Genomic DNA, 22,809 nt, shown 5'->3' on the forward strand with positions numbered 1-22,809 from the left:
AAAATACATTAAAAAAACACGTAAAAAGTGCTTTTTTAAACTTAAAAAATATATGAAAAACACGTAAAAAGCGCCTTTTTAAACTTAAAAAATATATGAAAAACAAAAAAATTTCTTATATTATTTATTTTATTAAATCAATATTTAATGGTCAGTTATAACAAACAAACAAACAAACAGGAATACGACTTTATTATAATAGATAATATATGATATATAGAATCTAATAAAGACGCCGTATAAATATCTATGTGGTAAAGGTATTAAATAAACTGTATTTTCATTCTTGCTGTTATTGGAAACAAGTACATACTAACTCACACAAACGACTTTCAATCTCGAAAGACAAAGAATACCCCCTGTAATTGTGAGGTAAGGGTTGCGCAAACCTAACCACAGCGCTCCTGAATCGGCTCTGTTTGGGTCCAGTGGCAAATAGAAGTTCAGGACGAATTAGAAGTTGAGGATAATAGTCCAAATAATAAAATTAAAAAAAAAAAAATTCCTCATCTCCAAAATAATTCCAAATTAATTCAAAAATGTCCTAGTTCAACAGAAAGATTCCCGAGTTCAACACGATACACCTTAAGATGGTCGAAGGTTACATCGGCCGAAATGTTGTATAAATAACAGTCAAGATGGGAACATTAGTCCGAATCATATAAAGTAACAAAAAAGGCGTAAAAAAAACCAGGAACACAAGAAATGACTGACATAAAAACAATGAAAGAATCATAATTGAACGAATCGGAAAATGACATTTTATTTTTTAGTTTATTTGTTCGATGCGTTCTTATGTGAGATTTCAGTCAGTCGGTTCGTCACAATTCAAATTGTAAATGTCACCTTCGTAGTTAAACGCGTAAGATAAATGGACGCATCATGAGAATATTTGTTTTTATTAATTTCGAAAGTAACTCAAGGAGAACCTGACTTGAGAATTAAAATTTAAGAGAGAGATATATTTCGGAGATATGCACTCCGTTTTCAATCTATATATATGTGTGTGTGTGTGTGTGTGTGTGTGTGTGTGTGTGTGTGTGTGTGTGTGTTTATTTTTTAAAGTATAAAAAAATCGCGTTGTTATTTGGCTTTAAAGTGTTCAATGTAACACCTATCTTATTTGATTTTCAAATTTCACTCAACGCCTTTTAATGGATAACCTACCCAGATTTTCAAAGCACGCGCGATCACGCGTAATTATCCAGCTATAGATAAATCCGTAGCTAACATCATATGGACTCAACTCAAATTCTCCCATTCAACACCATGGCGAAGAATAAGAGGAAAAAATATAGACATATATATATATATAGATTCAAAAAGGGGTGTATATCCCCGAAATATATATCTCTCTTTAAAAAATAGACATTCGTTTATTTTATAAAGGTAAAAAAAATCGCGTTGCAGCTATTTAGCTTTTAAGTGTTCAATGTAACACGTATCTTATTTAATTTTCAAATTTCACTCAACGCCTTTTAATGGATAGCCTACCCAGATTTTATATATATATATATATATATATATATATATATATATATATATATATATATATATATTTACTATAATAATTATTAAATACCTACAGGCACTAGTGTTTCATCCTTTCGGGAATTCTCAGTGTAGGGTCTCACTATTAACAGCAGTCGATAGATTCGAACCCGGCAACAGAAGCTACCCCTGGTTTCATTAGCAAGGATCTAATCCATTCGGTAACCATTAACCGCGAGAAATACTGTTGAAATTGAAACATTTATTTTTTAAATGCTTTTAAACGTCTGCCAGAGTGATCTAATCATTATATGATAATCTGTCCATAGGAGCTAAATAGACGGAATTTTTATTTCAACTGAAAGTGCTCAATGATGAGAAACAAGTTTCTTAAAGGGGCTGACATAATTATTTATTATAATAATTATTTATTATAATAATTATTATTATAATAATTATTAAATATTACAGTTTAATTATTATTATTATTAATTATTACAAATAAATATTACAAATAAATAATTACAAATATATTAATTAATAAAAATAAATTAATTATTACAAATAAATATTACAAATAAATATTACAGTTTAATTATTATTATTAATTATTAAATATTACAGTTTATTATTATTATAATAATTATTAAATATTACAGTTTTTCATCTTTTCTATAATCATCAGTGCAGCGTGTCACGATTAACACCAGTCGATAAATTCGAACCCGGCAACAGAAGCCATCTCTGGCTTCATTAGCAAAGACCTAATCCATTATACGTTTTCAACTGATAACATTTTTCTATGTCAACGTAACCAATACTATAGTTACACTGTAAACGAAGTTAGGTTCTTGTTCCATAGACTATATTTATATCTTTAGAAAGTTAGTAATGTATCTATCTATCTATCTATTATATAAAAGGAACTGTTTGTGCGTCTGTTTACGTGTGAGAGTTCCCTTCCTATGAACTAAACAGCTACGCCGATTTGTATGAAAGTTCGCAAAAAATGTTATTTACGTGCCTATCAATAATTGACAAAAATCCGATGAAAGAACGAGCAGGCGATTTGACTTAACACTTTATACAGCCTAACATCACAAGTGCATTTGAGAAGTTTTATTACAGCGCAAACAGAAAGGCTCGGCATATAAAGCTAATAGTAGATTCTTTGATATGATAGGGGTGCGTTCTAAATGAGTGTTTCTGTTTAGAGCACAATTGAACCATGATACTTGACTTTTGCATTTTAAATTAAAGCCTTTATATAAATTTCAAGACATCTTATATTCAAGCAATTCTTTAGAATAATTTTATGAAATCAACAGTAGGTTCTCTACAGTGCAATATACACTATAATATATTGTTGAGTAAGTCACTTGCGGGAGGGGACATCTGAAACTTCTTCTCGGTGCATCGCGGTGGATCCCCAACTAGAGCCGGAAAATAATCGATTTGATTGAAAAATGGTCGATTTCATAGGTTTCGATAATAAAATATGGGAGTGTGAAACATTTGTTCATCCTCATTCAATCCCGGGCAACGTCGGGTCTTCCTATTTGTATATTTATGCAGTGGTCCAAAAATTACTTAGAGAATTTTTACCGGAATGGATTCTTTGTTTTGGGCGGTACCTTAATTGAATTTTAACATAATATGACGATGACAATAAAATTTTTGGCAATTTTTTTTTTTCATTTATTGATAAAAAATGTTTTTTTAATGGTTTCCTTTTTCAACTTCACAAATTCGTACCCATCACAAAACATTATTCATGGCAGATTGCAGGATTATTCGATGACGATTTAGTTTCCCGTCTTCATGTCTAATTTCCTCCTTCAATTCTTGTATAGTTTCAGGTTTGTTATTGTAGACTTCTTTCAGATACTACAAGAAAAAATTGGTGATAGTCAAGTCTGGAAATCGTGAAAACCGTTAACAAGCCAACTTTTTTTTTATTTTGTCCTTTTTTACAAACAAATCCACATCATCATTGTCATAACATGTTAAAATTCCATTAATTTATCATAAAAAAGAATGAATCCATGCAACAATCTCACAGTGACTTCTTGGCCACCAATATTTTTTTTAATTACATTTTCACCCCAAACAAGGCACATTGCCACTTTGTTGTAAGGGGCTACTATCAGGAACATAAGCATCAGGGGTACTGTGTAGGGAGTTGGGCATCAAGACGTCGGTCCACGTTACCCTTGAACTTCTGCATGTCAGTACAGTTGGGGAAGCAGGGACCCGGAAGGGAATTCCAAAATCTAGCGGTTCTGGAGAAGAAACTACTGGAGTAAAAGGCTCTCTTACATCTAGTGATCTCTACTGTGAAGGGGTGGAATTTTGCTGCTTGTCGGGTTGGTCAGGGGTATTTACGTCGAGAGGGCACAAGTGCTTGCAGTTCGTCAGAGCATTCACCGTTAAAGTACTTGTAGAACAGGCAGAGGGCTGCAACATTTCATCTATAGGACATAGGCTGAAGTTTAGATGACAGTTCAGGACCTATCAGATTGGCGACTCTCTTTTGAACCTTGTCTAGGAGTGAGAGACTAGTGGCAGATGCACCAGCCCAAATATGACAACAATACTCCATACATTGGCGAATGGTGACCTTATAGAGGTATAGGATACTTTCGGGCGTTAATAGCTTTCTAGCACGGTAGAGAGAACCCGCCTTCTTCGCAGCGCCCCTGGCAATGTTCTCAATGTAATTGTTCCAACTCATGTTTCCTGTGAACGTTAGGCCGAGGAGTTTAAAAGATGTCCTTTCAGATAAAGAGTCATTGGCCATTGCTATTGGTGGTAGAGAAGGTTTCTTGTAATTATTGAAGGAAACGAGGTTAGTCTTGGCAGCATTGAATGTGACCATCAATGTTTGTCCCCATTCCACTACGGATTGGAGGTCATCCTCTAGTGTTTCTGCCATTTCTTGAGATATGTGTTCATTTGTTTTCCTGTCATATCTATTATAGAGCGTGGTGTCGTCAGCATATATACCCATCTCACAGATAATTTTGTCAGTGAGGTCATTTATGAATATAAGGAATAACAGAGGTCCAAGGATAGACCCCTGGGGCACTCCCGCATTTATATCATATTGTTTAGATGTACGACCATCAAGGACAACCTGAATTTTTCTCTTATCTAAGAAGGATTTAATTATGTTATGTATTCTTCCAGTGATACCGTATGATCTGATTTTCTTGAGAAGACCCTCATGCCATACACTGTCAAAAGCCTTAGATATATCTAGAGCTACCGCTCTACCCTCCCCCGCTTTGTCCAGTGAATGGTATATACATTCTGAGATTACAGTTAGGATGTCTGCTGTGGAACGGGCTTGCCTAAATCCATATTGTTGGTCAGTAAGAAGTTTAGCATCTGTAAGGTGATGGACTAGAGTTTGGTTAATTATGGTCTCAAATATGGTGATGAAAAGTGGGAGGAGGCTAATGGGGCGATAATTTACTGGGTCAGTTCTTTCGCCAGAATTCTTGAAAACTGGTACTACACAACCAGTTTTCCAGCAAGCAGGAAAGCAAGATTCGTTAAGGCATTTGTTGTAAAATTTGGAGAGAACTGGAGCTACTTCGGCTGAGCACTTTTTTAATAGCACAGCCGGGATGAGATCATGTCCGCATGCACCTGAGCAGGGGTGATTTTCAGATCGTCTAGTGTGGCATCTGTCCGCAAAGGAAAGTCAGTCAGGGGGTGGTGAGCAGGGTCCAGTGAGGAGTTTGAGGCAACCCTCTGGAAAGCATGTTATCCTTCTCAGTTGCAGAGTAAACAACTTCATGACTGTTGGATAGTGGGGGAATTGTTGATTGCCGATTATCTACTACACTGTTGTAGATTTTCCAGAAGTCACGGGTTCCTAATATCTGTGCTTCGGTGCGTTTTTCGTGGTTTCAGTAAATTATCTCTTAGCTGTCGCTATTTCTTTCTTACAGTTATTTCTGGCTTCTATATACGTCTGTCTGTTTGATCTGGACTTATGTCGGTTAAATTTGCGGTATGCATGCTGCCTTTGCGCAATGGCTGCTGCACAAGTAGAAGTAAACCATTGAGGAGAGTGGGGCTTGCTATAGAATTTGCGCGTGGGAACATGTTTCAATTGTCGTTTTGAACCATTCAATGGTCTCATTTGCGCAATGCTCAGCAGGAAGTGAAAAAATATTTTGCCATGGAGCGTCGCTGATGAGATCCCTGATGGCTTCCCAGTCAGCCTTTTTATAATATCTCGTTGTTTTGAGCGGTGGCTCTTCAGTTTTGGGTCTAGAGTTTAGGGCGATTTCAACCATTACCGCTGCATGATTGGCGTTCCCTAGAGAGCTGTGGGTATTCGTTACACAGTCATTGGGAACTGTGGTTAGAAACAGATCTAGAAGTGATGCGTGTTGTTCTTGCTGGTCTAGGAAACGGGTTGGAAACGTAACCATCTATGATAGGGAATGAGATATAGAGAAGTTATGTGTTGTGGTGCCAGCTGCGTCTGTGTAAGTACAAAATCCAAACCAGTTGCTGTGGTGGACATTGAAATCACCAAATACAGGGTCTTGTGCGCTAGTGTTGAGGGAAAGTGCTGTATCTATGCTGTCAGAGAATTTGTTTATTAGGGTACAGTCCTGAGTCGAGGGAGAGCGGTAGAGAAAATAAAAGTAGCTAATGTGTGTATGTGTTATATGTCGCAAACTTTATATAATCGTGAAACAACTGTTTATATATAAACACAGGAGCAACATTTTAATCAAGAAAAAAAAACAGTTACTGCATTCTAATTTTAATAACAAAATATATATTTTTAAAAGAAAAATGTAATGAAACAAACGTTAATAATTTTCGATGATTTTAATAATTAAGCTTGTGGTTAAGGTTATTGTTAGGATTATTTTGTTTATCTCGAATAACAGGGGCGTACATAGGGTGATGAAAACAAAGTTTCCTACTACGGTTATGGTCTCCGGCCAGGTTTCAACTGATAGCCACATCATGCCACTTCACATCTTTGAAGTCGGTTTGAAAGTCAACACCAAAAAGTACCTGGATGTGCTGAAGAGTGTGGTGATTCCCTGACACTAACAGACCCTGAATGTGGCAGCAGGACTCGGCCTCGACCCACAAATTCAAAGAAACGCAGACTTGGCTTCAAAAGGGGTGCTACGACTTTGTATCTTTCTCTCGCTGCCCCCCTCCTTCCCCAAACTGAACCCGCTGGACTACTTCGTTTGGTCATACGTCGAGAGGACATCATCAAGATGATCTCCCATAACATGAAAGCCAGTCTGATCGCCAACATTCGCCAATCTCGCGCCGACAATTGTTGAAAAGGCATGCTCCCAGTTCCGGATCCTTATCGAAGCGGTGATTGAGGCTGAAAGCGGCTACTTTGAATAGATGTCAACTCTACTACATAAAAAAGTTACCGGAATTGATTTTTTCAATAAAAGTTTGAAAATAAAGCTGTAATGGTTTTTTTATTTTTTTATTTTTTAGAGCCACAACTTTATCGTTCCACCCTATAGTATTTTAGTTTCTCTTACCTGGTTCCTTTGCGGTATATGGATGACTCCTTTGACCACATCAGAATGACCAACATTAATTTGAACAGTGCAGTAGGTTTTGATATCAAACACCCTGAAATCAAAAAATAAATCAACTTAAGAATAAAGTTGTATGGTTTTGTTTATCAGAGAACAAATAAATATTGAAAAGAAAAAAGAAAAATTGAATTATGTTTAAATAAAATATTTACACTTTTAAATTATTTCAAAATTGATTGTAATTTTGACCGCTGATCAACTGATAGCGGTTTGAACAGCAGAGACCAATGACTAATGGAGTGGTCAGTCCACAATATGCAAATCTACCAAGTAACTTACTTGATGGTATTCTGAACTCCGGCCACAATGCTGCCATTTATCTCATCAATTGTCATACAGTAGATGACTCCGTGGGCTGACAAAACCTGTTCGCATTCATTCAATCCAGTTGATGACTGAAAAGAGGACAAAGGACAAAAAAGGAAAATGGCAGAATAAATTGGATTTAATCGAATCTAATCGTATTTTCGTAATAACATTTAGTGCAGTGACGTAACAAGAACTTGCTCATGTTAAAAAAAGCGGTAAAAATACAGTAACAATGGAGCACAGGCCTATAATACATTCCTCTGAAAAGGGAACTTTTAAAACAGAAGTAACAGGACAGGTGCTTTGACACACCTAGCACCCACCTATGCACGTCCCTGATTTAGTGTATATGTCTTTTATCAATCTATAGTCTCCCTGCGAAACATTCCCAACAAATCCCCATCTAGCTAAAACAACTGTCAATAGTCTCCTTTACGTTCTATCTTTGCCTGAAACTAAACGGAAATTCCATGAGCAGAGTTTCTTTCCTAGGACTGTCCGTCTATGCAGAACAATATAATGAAGATGCTGCTAAGCTAACTATAACATAGTTGTTTTCAAGTCTAATGTAAACAAGTTATTTTTGAGCCGTCCTCTTAAATAATTAAACCTACCCAAGTTCTAACAATTACCGATCATCACGGTGTTGTTTCACTGTCTACCCGGCACTCTTTTAGCCTTATCCTTAAGGGCTCTTTAAGCCTTGATAAGTAATGAGCCTCCCTCTCTGCAAAATAAAAAAATTCTGCTACTGCGTAGTTTGTTCTGATGGACAATGGTGTGTTCGTTTATTAATAATGATTAGGGAATGATGTTGGCAGGTATATGTTATCATGTAAGCAGACTATTGTGTTAGGTGGCTTATCTTTGGGTGCAACGATAGTTTAAGCAAGTGACGCCAAAAGAAGGAGAGGGCGTGAAAGGGATAAGTCTAATTGCTACAATTACTAAACAATTTTAACCAGCAAAAATGAATACAAGTAAAATAGTTTGATTAGAATAATTTCTGAATGATCAGAAGTTAATAAAACACAAGTAACTATGGCGTAACGGATAAAGTACCTAGTTAAATTAATTTCTAATCGACACTATTCTAGATTAAAGGTTTAGATCCTCAGTGCGAGATGTACTAAGAATACATTTTTTTACATAGGCATAACCACTTATCAAGGCCCAGAGATCACTCGAGGATAAGAGTTAAGAGTGTACAGTAGTCAATTGGACAATATAGTAATCGTTAGTAATGGAAATTCAGTAAATTTGTTAACAAGTGGAAAGGCTCATCAAAAACTTGTTTACATTGGACTTGAAAACAACCATATTGTAGTCAGCTCGAAAGCAGAAAAACGGAAGACAATTCCGCAGGCGTGCAATTCTAAGAAATAAGCTTTGTTCATGGAATCTACGTTTAGGTTTAGGCACAGATACAGAGTGGGGGGAATTATTGATAGGGTTTTCAGCTAGACGAGTGTTTCTTGTGAAAGTTTGGCGAGGGGCACCATAGATTGAAGCTCAATCGAACACTTTCCATGAAAATAACGATAAAGCAGAGACAAACTTGCAACATCTCTTCTGTGAGATAGAGGTTGCAGAGAGGAGAAAAGGACATCTCCTACGAGACTACAAAGTCTATTTTGAACTCTATCAAGGCAGGACAAGTCCTTTCTAGCAGTTCCTGCCCAGATGTGGCAACAGTATTCCATCCTTGGACGTACATGGCTCTTATATAGATAGAGAATAGCATCAGCAGTGAGATATCTACTGGATCAATAGAAGGATCCGACCATTTTTCCAGCGACCTTGGCAACAGATTTGATGTACGTGTTCCATTTAAGATCAGGAGTAAAGGTCAAGCCCAGAAGCTTGTCAAAACTTGAGGCCTCCTGAAGACGAGAGCCATTCATTTCAATTGATGCCAGATGGGGATCAGAACGTTGATGATGTAAAGATAGAAGCTTGGTTTTAGATGCATTAAAAGTAACCAAGAAAGTTCTTGCGGAATTTTACATTTTAAATTCAAATCATGTATTTTCAAATAAGTATTCGTTATGATACCTTTACTTTAGTTATCATTTTAAAGAGTGTTTTTCGCTCTATTCAATTGTTTAAATTACAGTCGTTTTAAAATAATGATGCCTTCTTTTTGAGAGACGCTCAAGGGTACAAAAATAAGAATTGTCCCAGTCGTGAAGGATTTCTCCTCCACCGAAAGAGAACAAGAAATGGAAGTGCGGCATCCGAAGAACAGATGCTGCACTTTGATCCTGACCAAAAGGCCAAGAGTAGCGGTGAACCCGTGGAAAAAGAAAGGGAAAGCAGGCAGCTGTAAACGACGAAAGGAAGAGAAAAAAAAGAAAGATAAGATCGTAGCTTATGGTGGAAGAACGTGATGACGTTAAATTGGCCATGACAGCCCGTGGGTGGCGAGGATACCAATGAAATTCCGATCTACAAAAGCAAACAGTCAACAGCGGGGCGACACGTGACCCTATTGAAAAGGCGCGTGGCCTTTGTGGAATCGGATTCAGCGGTTTTTATGTCCTCTCAAAAATAATTAAGTTAGGCATTTCTGTTTTTATGTCCTGTCAAATTCCATTAGGGAACAACCGAATGCCAACAGAGAAAGAAAGACAGCTCCTTTTTTGGGTATGGGCCGCCTGGCGAAGATTTGACGGACAGTGATCCCTTAATTCTGATTGGCCAACGACCTGAAACGGGAAGAGACCCAGTCCACGCCCCCACAATATAAGCAGCGAGCCTTGAGAGAGTAAGAGTGAGAGCCTTGCTTCCTTGGGTCCGACGAACGTGGATTCCCCCATCGACTGTCCCTGTCAAGTAGATAATTGAGTTGTCTGTCGGAGAGAGAGAAGAGAAAACCTCGCAGTTAACAAGTGGCCAGTCCCTAACTAAACAGCTAACTGCGATTGTACCCTGATTGAATACAAAGAAGTTTAAACAAAAAGAAACGCTTATTGACTTGGTCTCTTCCATTGCTTTTGCATGACAAGTCTGTTTTAGGAAACCGGCCGTGACATCATCGCTGAGGAAACATCAAAACCGACAACCGGGGTCATTCCACCACTGGACGACGCGCGGGTGACGTAAGTGTCACATTTTTAGAACGTTGAATACAAAGATGAAAAAAGCAAATTTTCACGATTTCCTTATTTCAATTCAAGTTAGGCGGAAAGCTGCTGAAACAACTTGCGATATCAACAAGGCCTTTACTGAACGCACAGTACAATGGTGGTTTAAGAAATTTCGCGGCGGCGACGAGAGTCTTGAAGATGATGAGCGTAGTGGTCGGTCATCGGATGTTGACAACGATCAATTAAGAGCTTTGGTCAAAGCCAATTTACGCACAACTGTTTAAGAATTTGCTTCTGAATTAGACGTAACGTATGCGACAATTTCCAACTACTTTAGAGAGATTGGAAAGACAAAAAAATTGATAAATGGTTGCCTCACGAATTTAACGACAACCAAAAGAAACGCCGTTATGAAGTATCATCTTTACTTTCTTTTACGCAACAAGAACGGCCCGCTCCTCGACCGGGTTGTGACTTGCGATGAAAGTGGGTCCGTTACGACAACCAGTGACGCTCAGCTCAGTGATTAGACTCCGACGAAGCCCCCTGACACATTCCGAAACCAGAGTTGCACCAAAAATAGGTCATGCTGACTGTTTATGTCTGCGACTGGTTCCATCCATTACAGTTTTTGTGTGTGTGTGTTTTTTTTTTTTTATTTGTTTTTATTTGTTTTGTTTTTTTGTTTTGTATTTGTTTTTGTTTTTGTTTTTTGCTTTTTTTTGTTGTTTTTTTGTTTGTTTTTTTTTGTTTTTTTTTTTTGTTTTTTTTTTGTTTTTTTTTGTATTTGTTTTTGTTTTTGTTTTTTTGTTTTTTTGTTTTTATTTTTGTTTTTTGGTTTTTTTTTGGTTTTTTTTTTGGTTTTTTTTGTTTTTGTTTTTGTTTTTTTTTTGTATGCAGGCGAAACCATCATCGCGAAAAGTAATGTCAACAAATGGATGAAATGCATCAAAAACTTCGACAACACCCAACATTAGTCAACAGAAAAGGTCAAATTCTCCTCCACGACAATGTTAAAACGACCCTGCAGAAGTTGAACGAAACTCTGCCTCATCCGCCCTACTCTCTAGACTTCTCACCTACGTTTTACCACTATTCCAAGCATCTCAACAACTTTATGCATGAAAAATACTTCAAAACCCCAATCGATATCAAAATTGCCTTCAGCAACTTCATCGCCACCAGAACGCAAGATTTTTACGTTATTGGCATGAATGCACTTGTTTTGCGTTGGTAAAAGTTTGTTTATTCTGATGGTGTTTATGTCGATGAATAAATTTTTGTTTGAGCCGAGATATGTTCATCTGAATTTAAAAGTTAAAAACTGCAAGAACTTTCTTGTCAGCCTGATACTTAAAACTTCTACTAAGGCATTTTATTTAAAATATTCTCATTAAAATCTTATTTGAAATATTCTCATTAAAATTTTGTTTCAAATATTCTCATTAAAATTTTATTTGAAATATTCTCATTAAAATCTTATTTGAAATATTCTCATTAAAATTTTGTTTCAAATATTCTCATTAAAATTTTATTTGAAATATTCTCATTAAAATCTTATTTGAAATATTCTTATTAAAATCTTATTTGAAATATTCTCATTTAAATTTTGTTTCAAATATTCCCATTAATATATCGATTGAAATATTGCCATCAAAATATTAGTTGAAATGTTCCCATTAAAATCTAATTTAAAATATCATCATTAAAATTTGGAGTGAAATATTCTTATTAAAATTTTGTTTGCAATATCCCCATTAAAATCTTATTTGAAATATGTGCATTAAAATTGTGTTGAAATATTCTTATTAAAATTTTGTTTGCAAAATTACCATTAAAAATCTTATTTGAAATATGTGCATTAAAATTGTGTTGAAATATTCTTATTAAAATTTTGTTTGCAAAATTACCATTAAAAATCTTATTTGAAATATCCTCAGTTAAAATTGGATTGAAATATTCTTATTAAAATTCTGTTTGCAAAATTCCCATTAAAAATCTTATTTGAAATATGCTCATTAGAATTGGGTTGAAATATTCTTATTAAAATTTTGTTTAAAATTATCCCATTAAAATCCTATTTGAAAAATTTCCATTAAATTTTAGTTCGAAATATTTTTATTGAAATTCAGAACAATTATTTATCTAATCTAATTATTTGAAATATTTCCCTGTAGACTACAATTGAATTTTTAAAACGTACCCAAATCCTAATTGTTCCATCTTCGCCACCTGTCACCCATTTATCTATTTTTGGATTCCATCGAATAGCAACAACGTCGCCATGGTGACCAGACAACGTATTCTTCAAAGTCATTTCGGAACCATTAAGAGAAAACGTGCGTATGAAGGCTAAACTTTCACTCGTTGCGTAACCAATTTCATTTCTGAAAATAAAAAGAAAATTCAATTTCAAACTTCAGCGTGACAAACTATTTACAAAAATGTTGGCGCTTCTACACTATCAGAAATTAAATTTTGTAGTCGATAAATGGAGTTTTAAGAAGAAAAAAAATGGTTTCTACTGATTTTTATTTCAGTTGTAATAAATTACAATATTAGCTTCCAAATTATGCAGTCGAAATTATCTGAAAAATACTGAAATATTAACAAAAAACTTAATCGTATTAGCAGGTGAAAAATTGCGGCCATCTTGTTTAAATCGATACGGAAAATTACCTCCTTTATTTAACTCTCCTGTGTCTTACATGAGCAAATACGATCTTCTTCCTCAACTTCTATTTTCTATTTCCTTTAATAAATAATTTTCTACCTTATCGATTTTCGTAATTTTTGGATATAATCATCTTAAAAATACGAGGAATACGAAGATACGATTGTTTTCATATGAAATTCTGTTTTACGATTTCCGAAATTTCGTCCCAATAGTGTAGGAGCGCAAAAATATGTTTTTTCAGTGAAGGTCAGCTTAAGAGGTAGTAAAGGGAAGAAAGTTTTACTGCAAGCAATCTTTCTTGTTTACTGCTGTGAGGGTTTGGTGACCTTGAAAAACAGCATTCAAAATATGAACTTTTTAGGTGCGTCCACATATCTCTATGCGAGGCTTTGTCTGTAGTTACTGAAAATTTAATGTATGTGTGATAGACATAGAGAGGACGTACCTCAGAAACGGGCGAGAATCTGTCTCGGCAGCAGGCTGAAAGACAGAAAAAGAAGAAAAAGAGGCCCGAGACGGCGGCTGTTGCCTTTAAAGCCTCCGGTTACGCGTAGATCTCGAGTGACTGCTCGAGATCTACGTGTGACCGGAGGCTTTAAAAATGCGTGTGGTATATGCAAATTGGGTGTGGCCGAAACATTATAAAAGGCGAGTCGCTGGGAGGAGTGGGAAAAGCGTTTAAGACATGCGAATAGAGAATGTCGACGTGTATCTCGTGTTGTGAACAACGAACTTTACTCGACTCAACGTGTGACTAGCGAACCTCTGCTTGACGTTATAATCAAAAAGTTTTGTTTCTTTGCGTTAGACAAAGACTTTTGATACAGTATGTAAAAAGAAAAGTCAAAACAAATGTCCCGACATTTTTACCGGTACTTTTCCAGTTTCATATGTTCTCTTATTACGGTTGAAATGATAAAGTTGTCGCCCTAAAAAACAACATTACATCTTTATTTTAACACTTTTATTGCAAAAAATCAATTCAGGTAAATTGATTATGTGGTAGAGCTAACATCTATATAATTTCAGCCTCAATAATCGCCTCGATAAAATATCGGCACTGGAACTGGGAGCACGCCTTTTTCACAAGCGCCGGCGGGAGCTTGGCGAATACTCGGCGGATGGTGTTGATCATTCTTGTTTTGGTGTTGTGGGAGGCCATGTTCGTGCGGTTCTCGACGTATAATCAACGAAGTAGTCTAACGGGTTCAGAACAGGGGGAGGAGGAGCATTGTGGGAAAGGTGTAAAATCGTAGCACTCCTGTAGTTTGGATATCTTTGGACTTATGGGCCGACGCTGAGTCCTGTTACTACGCCCAGAGTCTGCCAGCAGCCATTTAATTACACCAAAGGATCACCACACTCTTCAGCATATCCAGATACACTTTAGTGTTGACTTTCAAGCCTTTTTCTAAGATGTGAGGTGGCATGGTGTGGCCCTCATTGAACCCACACCAAAGACTGTAACTGTGGCCGGAAATTTTGTTTTCATCATCCTAGGCACGTCCTTGTTATTCGTGGTAATCCAGCGATGCATTTTAAGTGTGCTGGCAATGGTCCTGTTGTCATAACTTGGATCGGTAGAGAGCATGAGTTGTACAGCGGTGTATTTCTGATCTCGCTCAGTGAACATTGTGTCACTTTAATACATGATAGAAGATTCCCATCGCTCTTGAGATTTGTACACAACTGGCCAACTAGGAGATGATCTCCATTAAAAATATAAAACTTTTTTCATCAAACGGAAATGGAAAAATGTTGTCTTTTCTATGACGATAATATTATCATTTCATTTTGTATAACTAATTTAAACAGTTAAATAAAGCATTTGTTCGTTATCCTGATGCTTTTCAATTGTATAAAATTAACCAGAATTTATTAATAAAGGAAATCCAAAACTATATTAGTAATGTATAAAATGTATTATATACAAAAAGTGTGTGAATATATATATATATATATATATATATATATATATATATATATATATATATATATATATATATAATAAATTTTATGCATTACTAATATAGTTTTGGATTTTTTTTTTTTTTTTTTTTTTTTTTTTACAAAGGCATCACCACATTATCAAGGCCCAGAGGCCACTCAAGGATAAGGGTTAAAGAGTGTACAGTAGAAATTGGTCAATATAGTAATCATTAGTAATGAAAATTTGGTAAATTTAATAACTTATATGGAACGGCTCATCAAGAACTTATTTACTTTAGACTTGAACACAACCATATTGTAGTCAGCCGGAAAGCAGGAAAACGGAAGACAATTCCACAGGCGTGCAGTTCTAAGAAAGAAGCTTTGTTCATGGAATCTACGTTTAGGTTTAGCCACAGATAAAGAGTGGGGGAAATTATTGATAGTGTTTACAGCTAGACGAGTGTTTCTTGTGAAAGTTTGGCGAGGGGGGACCAAAGATTGAAGCTCAGTTGAACACTTTCCATGAAAATAACGATACATCAGAGACAAACTCGCAACATCTCTTCTGTGAGATAGAGGTTGCAAGGAGGAGAAAAGGACATCTCCTACGAGGCTACGAAGTCTATTTTGAACTCTATCAAGGCAGGACAAGTCCTTTCTAGCAGCTCCTGCCCAGATGTGGCAACAGTATTCCATCCTTGGACGTACCTGGCTCTTATATAGGTAGAGAATAGCATCAGCAGTGAGATATCTACTGGATCGATAGAAAGATCCCACCATTTTTCCAGCGGCCTTGGCAACAGATTTGATATACGTGTTCCATTTAAGATCAGGAGTAATGGTCAAGCCCAGAAGCTTGTCAAAACTTGAGGCCTCCTGAAGACGAGAGCCATTCATTTCAATTGATGACAAATGTGGATTAGAATGTTGATGATGTAAAGAGAGAAGCTTGGTTTTAGATGCATTAAAAGTAACCAGCCACTCCTTTCCCCATTGTACTACGTGATCAAGATCAGAGGAGAGAGAATTGGAGAGAACTTGCTCGTTTACTGTCTTAGATGTGGTACCATAAATGGTAGTGTCGTCAGCATAAATGTCTACAAATGATGTAAGGATATGATTTGGAAGATCATTAATGTAGATCAGGAAAAGAGTTGGGCCCAGGATGGATCCCTGAGGGACACCGGCATTAATACTGTGAGCTTCTGATTTTTGCCCCTCAACTACTACTCTTATGAACCTATCAGAAAGAAATGATTTAATAATTGAGAAGACTTTTCCAGCTATACCATAGCTAGCGATCTTATGAAGTAAACCTTTATGCCATACCCTATCAAAGGCTTTAGATATGTCAAGAGCAATTGCTCTAGAAAGATTGCCACCGTCGAGAGATTTGCTAATCCTATGCGATATAACTGTAATGACATCTGCTGTAGATCTAGCAGAACGGAAACCATATTGAGTGTCACTAAGAAGGTTATTTTTGTTGAGATGTTTGATTACTTCTGTATTTAACACAGATTCTAGCAACTTACTCATGACGCACAGGAGACTTATTGGCCTGTACTGAGAGGGGGATGAGCGATCACCTGAATTCTTAAATACAGGGCATACTGATGAGGTTTTCCAGGGAGATGGGAAACTATTCTCCTTAAGACAACGTTTAAACAGTTTTGTAAGTATGGGCGCTAATTCAGGTTGAAGTTTTTTGAGTACTATAATTGGAATACCATCAGGGCCAGTTGCTTTACTCGAATCAAGGTTTTTGATTAGCTTCGCAACATCACGTACAGATATACGTATATCACATAGCGTGTTTTCTGATACAGGAGGAAATATTGGGGGTTGGCGGTCTTGGTCGCAAAGGGTAGAATTTGCTGCAAAGTTCTTGACAAAGAGTTTGGCTTTGTCTGATGCTGACGAGATTACCTCAGGTCCATTGATAATAGTTGGGATGGAGCACACGCTTCTGTTCAGGATTCTGTTTGCTATTTGCCAAAACTGGTGGGAACCAAGCCGCTGCTCAGCTACTTTGGACTTAACAGATTGAGCATACAACTCTCTTGCGTTCCTTATTACTTTCTTACAATGGTTGCTGGCAGTCCTGAAAACGGCTTTAGTTTCCATACATCTATTACGTTTGAAGCAGTGGAAAAAGTGATTTCTGTGCGCAATGGCAGCAGCACATTCTGGAGAGAACCATGGCTGGCTGTTAGGTTTTTTCTGAAACTTTTTAGAGGGTATGAAATGGTCAATACCTACAATTAACCATTCAGTTAGGTCTAATACTATAGAGGACACATCCTTTTTAAACATGGAATGCAGAGGTAGATCAGATATAAATGTACGGAAGCTATCCCAGTCAGCCTTAGTGTATCGATATACTGTACGATGAAGAGGTACATCTGGGGACTTATTACATTTCATTTTTATCTTAATTGATACAACAGAGTGGTCGGAAGATCCAAGAGGCGACAGAACAGAAACTGAACATAGTTCAGGGCAAGTTGTGAGAAAAAGGTCTAGTAGGCTCGCATACTGGCCATCATTATCGGGCACACGGGTAGGTTCCTGAACAATCTGAGTGAGGTCATAGGCAATGGAGAAATCATGACAGAACCTCCCCTCATCATCGGTCTTGTTTGAGTGGGTCAACCATTCAACGTTGTGAACATTGAAGTCTCCACATACGTGAATGTTAGCTGAAGGATAAGTAGAAAGGACTTGGTCAATTTTCTCAGATATGCTTTGAAAGATAGTAACTCCACTGTTGTGGGGGCGATAGAGAGTAAATATAAATGCAGTAGTGTGAGCTAAAGCAACCCGGAAGCACATATAGGGTAAGTTAGGATCTTCCCTGGAGATGTCCCTCCCACATGGAAAGCTATCTTTAATATAGGCACATATTCCATGCCCATGGCGATCTTGGGGGTCAGATTTAGAAGTTAAGTTAGAGTATCCTGAAATTGCAAACTCATCTAGGGAAATAGCCTGTCCAATGCCAGTTTCACTTAAAAATAAAAGGTCTGGTTTAGTCTCCTGTAATTGGGTTTCAACCTCTGGAAGGTTAGAACGAAGACCCCTGATGTTGGAGAAGGAGACATGGTAGTAGGGGTCTACGTTGGAAGTTGGGGAACCGGGTTTAATCGTGTATTTTTTCTTGAAACTTGTCATGATGAAATTTTGGAATTTGTGGACTAGGTCGACAGATTTACTTAGAGCAGGACAGAGAGGGGAAATTAAGAGAGAAAAAGAAACGAAGAATTTTTTTTTATTTTTTATTTGTAGTTAATGATAAGGTAAAGCCGTAACAATTACCCACTAGTATGGCATCGAGAGGCCCCACCAGAAGCTACTGCATGGTCCAGAATCCATTCACCAAATGGCAATACAGCAGCCCCAGTACTTTGCACCTGCTGATAGGACAGCCTCCTTAGTGGTTAATCCAAGGTTCGGGTCCCTGACTATCAGGCGGATAACGTCAGCCCAGACAAAACGTTTACCTCCAGCACCCTTACTAGTGACATGGCTACAAGGATAGACATAGAAACAGAAAATTTCCGCCATCTCAGCCAACTGTTCGCAAAAATACTGCCAACCTAGAAAACAGCTTTTTCTTCTCCCTTTGTCCGAAAAATCACTCATTTAAAAAAAATGAGGACTGAGGGACAAATAAGAAGAAGCGAGAGTAACAGGAGCTGCCGATATATTAGTAATGTATAAAATTTATTGTATATATATATATATATATATATATATATATATATATATATATATATTCACACACTTTTTGTATATAATAAATTTTATACATTACATATAATTTTATACAGTACACATAATTTTGGATTTCCTTTATTAATATATATATATATATATATAAGCTGAATGTATGTGTGTGTATGTGAGTGTGTGTCTGATCCCGAATAGGCTCCTATATGGTTGACTATTTTAAAAAACTGATTACATATAATGATAGAAGATGTATCGAGACACAGGAATGGGTATGTTTGATCTGGCATAATGATGATTCATTAAAATTGTGGGATCTGTGTTCGCGCCTGGTCCATAAAGTATGAAAATAAAAAAAAATTAAAATTAAAAAAAGAACGTTTACAAGTGTTTTTGATACAGATGTACATAAGAATACTTTGATAAGTATGTTTTAACTTAAATAGGGATGGTATAATAAAATTGTGGGGTCTGCGTTCGCGCCTGACCTCCATACAATTGAAATAGGCACAAAATTTCATAAAACTTTTCATATCTATCTGTGTAAGTATACTTTGATAGTTATGTTTCTGCTTGAAGAAATATGATATAATAAAATTATGGGAGGTTCGTTCGCACCTGACCTCCATAGAATGGAAATATGTCACAAAGTTTAACAAGGTTTTTTAATATAGATTCACAGAATATTGTGATAAGTGCTTCAGTGTGAACAGGTATGGTATAATAAATTGTGGGGTTTATCTATTTTATTTTTACTTTCATCATATTTTGCTTTGGTTTTGATATCCCCAAATTCGAAGCTATCTCTTTACAACCCTTCCTTTTCATAACCTATCATACTTTCATAAATCAGAATCCATTTTCTGTAGGCTGTTTTTGAACCCAGTCAACGACGGATACTTTTGCTAGTATATATATATATATATATATATATATATATATATATATATATATATATATATATATATATATGAAAATTTTCGGGGGGTACAGAATTAAATAATGGCTAAATACAGACCAATCAACATAATGGTTTAAAAAATAAAAAAGTGAAAATAAAGGTTTACTAATCAGGTTTCGTTCCTCACTCAACAGAGCTAAATCGAGGAAAATTCTATTTAAAAAAAGTCATGAATATGGCGGGTCGGGGAACGAAAAATGAACGGGTGGAAAATTACATAGAGACTAAATTAATTTCTAAAAGATTTTCTTTTTGTTTGTAAAGAGAAGGTCTCAAAGACTTAAAAACTTAATAAAAAATAGTCTCTAGAAATTTTAAATGAAAGAACGAGTACAACTTACTCAAGATCGTAAACATGTCAGCACTGAAATTCGTGGCACACGCCTGATTATTTATAAGATCTTCGCAAAAGTTATATATATATATATATATAGATATATATATATATATATATATATATATATATATATATATATATATATTTAACTTTTATATGTTTTTAATTTAAAATAAATAAGAATGTAAATATATAAAGTACTAATCAAAGTAGGGGGTGATAAGTAGTCAAATGGATTAATCCTAATCTTATAAATACGAGACTGGTAAATTAAAAAATATATCCATTTTGAATTTGGAAACAGACAAATCTCACAGGTAAGGAAGACATTTTTATAACATGAATAGGCTAGCAAAATTAATTAAGAGTAGGAAACTAGATCTAACATCTGTAACATTTTTTGTTCTTGAGATTAAGGGAGGTGGTGTTTGATCAACACTGCTGGGGAGCCATGATTTAATATACTGTTTTGTTTTTAAATCCCTGAAACAGTGTTTCATGATAAACAACTGATGATCCTTAAATTAATATTAGTACTATAGTGAATTCGAGAGAGTAATTTGATGCATTGATTGCAGGGTATTAAATGACTTACTGACTAAATAGTTTTCTAACGAATGATAAAATATATAAAAATTAAATAAGGTTTTAAAACTTCCAAGACTATATATATATATATATATATATATATATATTAATTCCATTTAAACAATGTTTTATGGTAAACAACTGATGACCCTTTAAAAGTTAAGATTATTGTGAATACGAGGAAACAAAGTGATTGCAGGAGATTAAATGACTTACTGGAAAAATAACCTTCCAACGAAGGGCTAAAAAAATTTTTAAATACAGTTTTTATATTTTTAATATAGTTTCCAATGTTAAAAAACCTCCAAGATATATATATATATATATATATATATATATATATATATATATATATACTAGCTGTACCCTGCCACGCGTTGCTGTGGCTCAAATTGGCGCAATGGAAAAAGTTCCAAAATGAGAAAAAGCATGTTTCTTATAGGTTTAAATTTCCATTTTGCATGGGTACAGTTTTTGTTGTTCCATTTTCTTAGCTGATATAGAGATTTTCCGGTTTGGTGACTCTTGAATATGTAACATAAATTGTCCATGTGAAAAAACAGTCAGTGTGTAACTGTAAGGCCCACAATTGTAAAGATTGTTCCCTGTGCTTTGTTGATGGTTATTGCAAATGACAATAAAATTGGAAAGTGCAATTTGCTAAAGTGTAATGATGTAGCCGGTGGAATCATAGGAATGCATGGAATGAAGATATATTCATCTGTGAAAGGTCCTGTTAAGATTGCTGTTTCTATGATATTGTTTGTTATTTTTTTTTTTACTGCAAGCTATGTGCCATTGCAAAGCTTGGATTGGTTTATATTTCACAACATGATAATTAGTACACCAAATTTCAGTTACAATACATGCGGTGGCATCCCTGGCAAATATAACTGTTGGATAATTAACCACTTTATCTGCTTTCACAACAGTGTCGATGGATTTGTATTTGACTACCTCACTTGGAATTTTACATTTAATTATAGCGTTAAGTTCATGGGCATCTTTTTATTGACCTGCAAGAATAGCTCATTCACTCAGTCAAATGGAATTCTTATATTTTGAATATCTGCAAAAACCTTTTAAACTAACTATTCTTTTGATGAAATAAAATTACAGAAATTACAGAAGTTAAAAGTCAAAGAATTTTGCCCTTAACTCTGATCAGCTGGCACTTTTTCGTACTCAATTTCCCACAAGTGATGCAAAAGTTTTTGTGCGGATCGAACAGTCTGCAACTGTACATGCATATTTTGAGTTAAGTTTAATGTCTTCACATGGAACAAAAAAGTAGAGTATTTGAGGCAAGCATTTATTTCATCTGCTGGTGTTGATTGAAGAATAACAGGTAACATTTGTCTGAAATCTCCTGCAAGCAATATTACTGCATTCCCAAATGGTCTGACATTGCCACGCAAATCTTGCAAGGATCGACCAAGAGCCTCAAGTGATTTTTTGCGTACCATTGTGCATTCATCCTAAACAATAAGTTTGCATTTCTGCAATATTTTTCCCCATATTGGATGTTTTGGAGATGTCGAAGATGAGATTTTTGAAAAGTTGAATGTTTTAAAGTAGAATAAATAATTCTTCTACTTGGCAGCAAGGTCGCAGGTATTCCTCATGCAGCAAGGGCTAAGGCTATGTCATTTTGTTACCAAATGGCTGCTAAAATCAATTTAATTAGAAAGGTTTTACCAGTTACTTCTGGTGCTGTTCAAGGTAGCAGTAATTTCCAAATAACTTCTATTCTCACAGTCAGTAAATTAGGTGACTAAAATAGGATTTATCCATGTTTTGACAATGCCTTATTCACTGTAATTAATTTTGGAGACTAAAATAGGATGAGGGATTAGAGATGGACAGATAGAGACGAAGATATATAGATAGAAAAGAGACAGTGAGAGGAAAATAGAGAAAGAGAAGGAGATAGAGAGATAAAGGGATTGATAGATAAACAGAGAGAGAGGTGGAGTGTTAGAAACAGAGAGGGATGAAACAGAGGAAAGGAGAGAGATAGAGGGAGTTAGAGAGAGAAAGGGGCTCAAAGAGAGATGGAGAGGGTGATATAGAGAGATGGAGAT

The 22,809-nt window shown here is 35.7% G+C and overlaps 1 protein-coding gene across 1 annotated transcript in view; it reads right to left on the minus strand.

The window, feature by feature from the left end:
- Positions 1-22,809, minus strand: part of LOC145276563 (uncharacterized) — a 162,855-nt gene that overhangs the window by 2,086 nt on the left and 137,960 nt on the right. Inside the window, exons 18-20 of the mRNA XM_080127758.1 lie at positions 12,702-12,885; positions 7,380-7,495; positions 7,041-7,134 (exon numbers count right to left, since the gene is read on the minus strand). Of these exons, the coding sequence (XP_079983884.1) occupies positions 7,041-7,134; positions 7,380-7,495; positions 12,702-12,885 (394 nt within the window). The remainder of the gene's footprint in view (positions 1-7,040; positions 7,135-7,379; positions 7,496-12,701; positions 12,886-22,809) is intronic.

This window comes from Euprymna scolopes, chromosome 5, assembly GCF_053919585.1.
Source record: "Euprymna scolopes isolate OS-2025 chromosome 5, ASM5391958v1, whole genome shotgun sequence".
In the NCBI taxonomy this organism is placed as follows: domain Eukaryota; kingdom Metazoa; phylum Mollusca; class Cephalopoda; order Sepiida; family Sepiolidae; genus Euprymna; species Euprymna scolopes.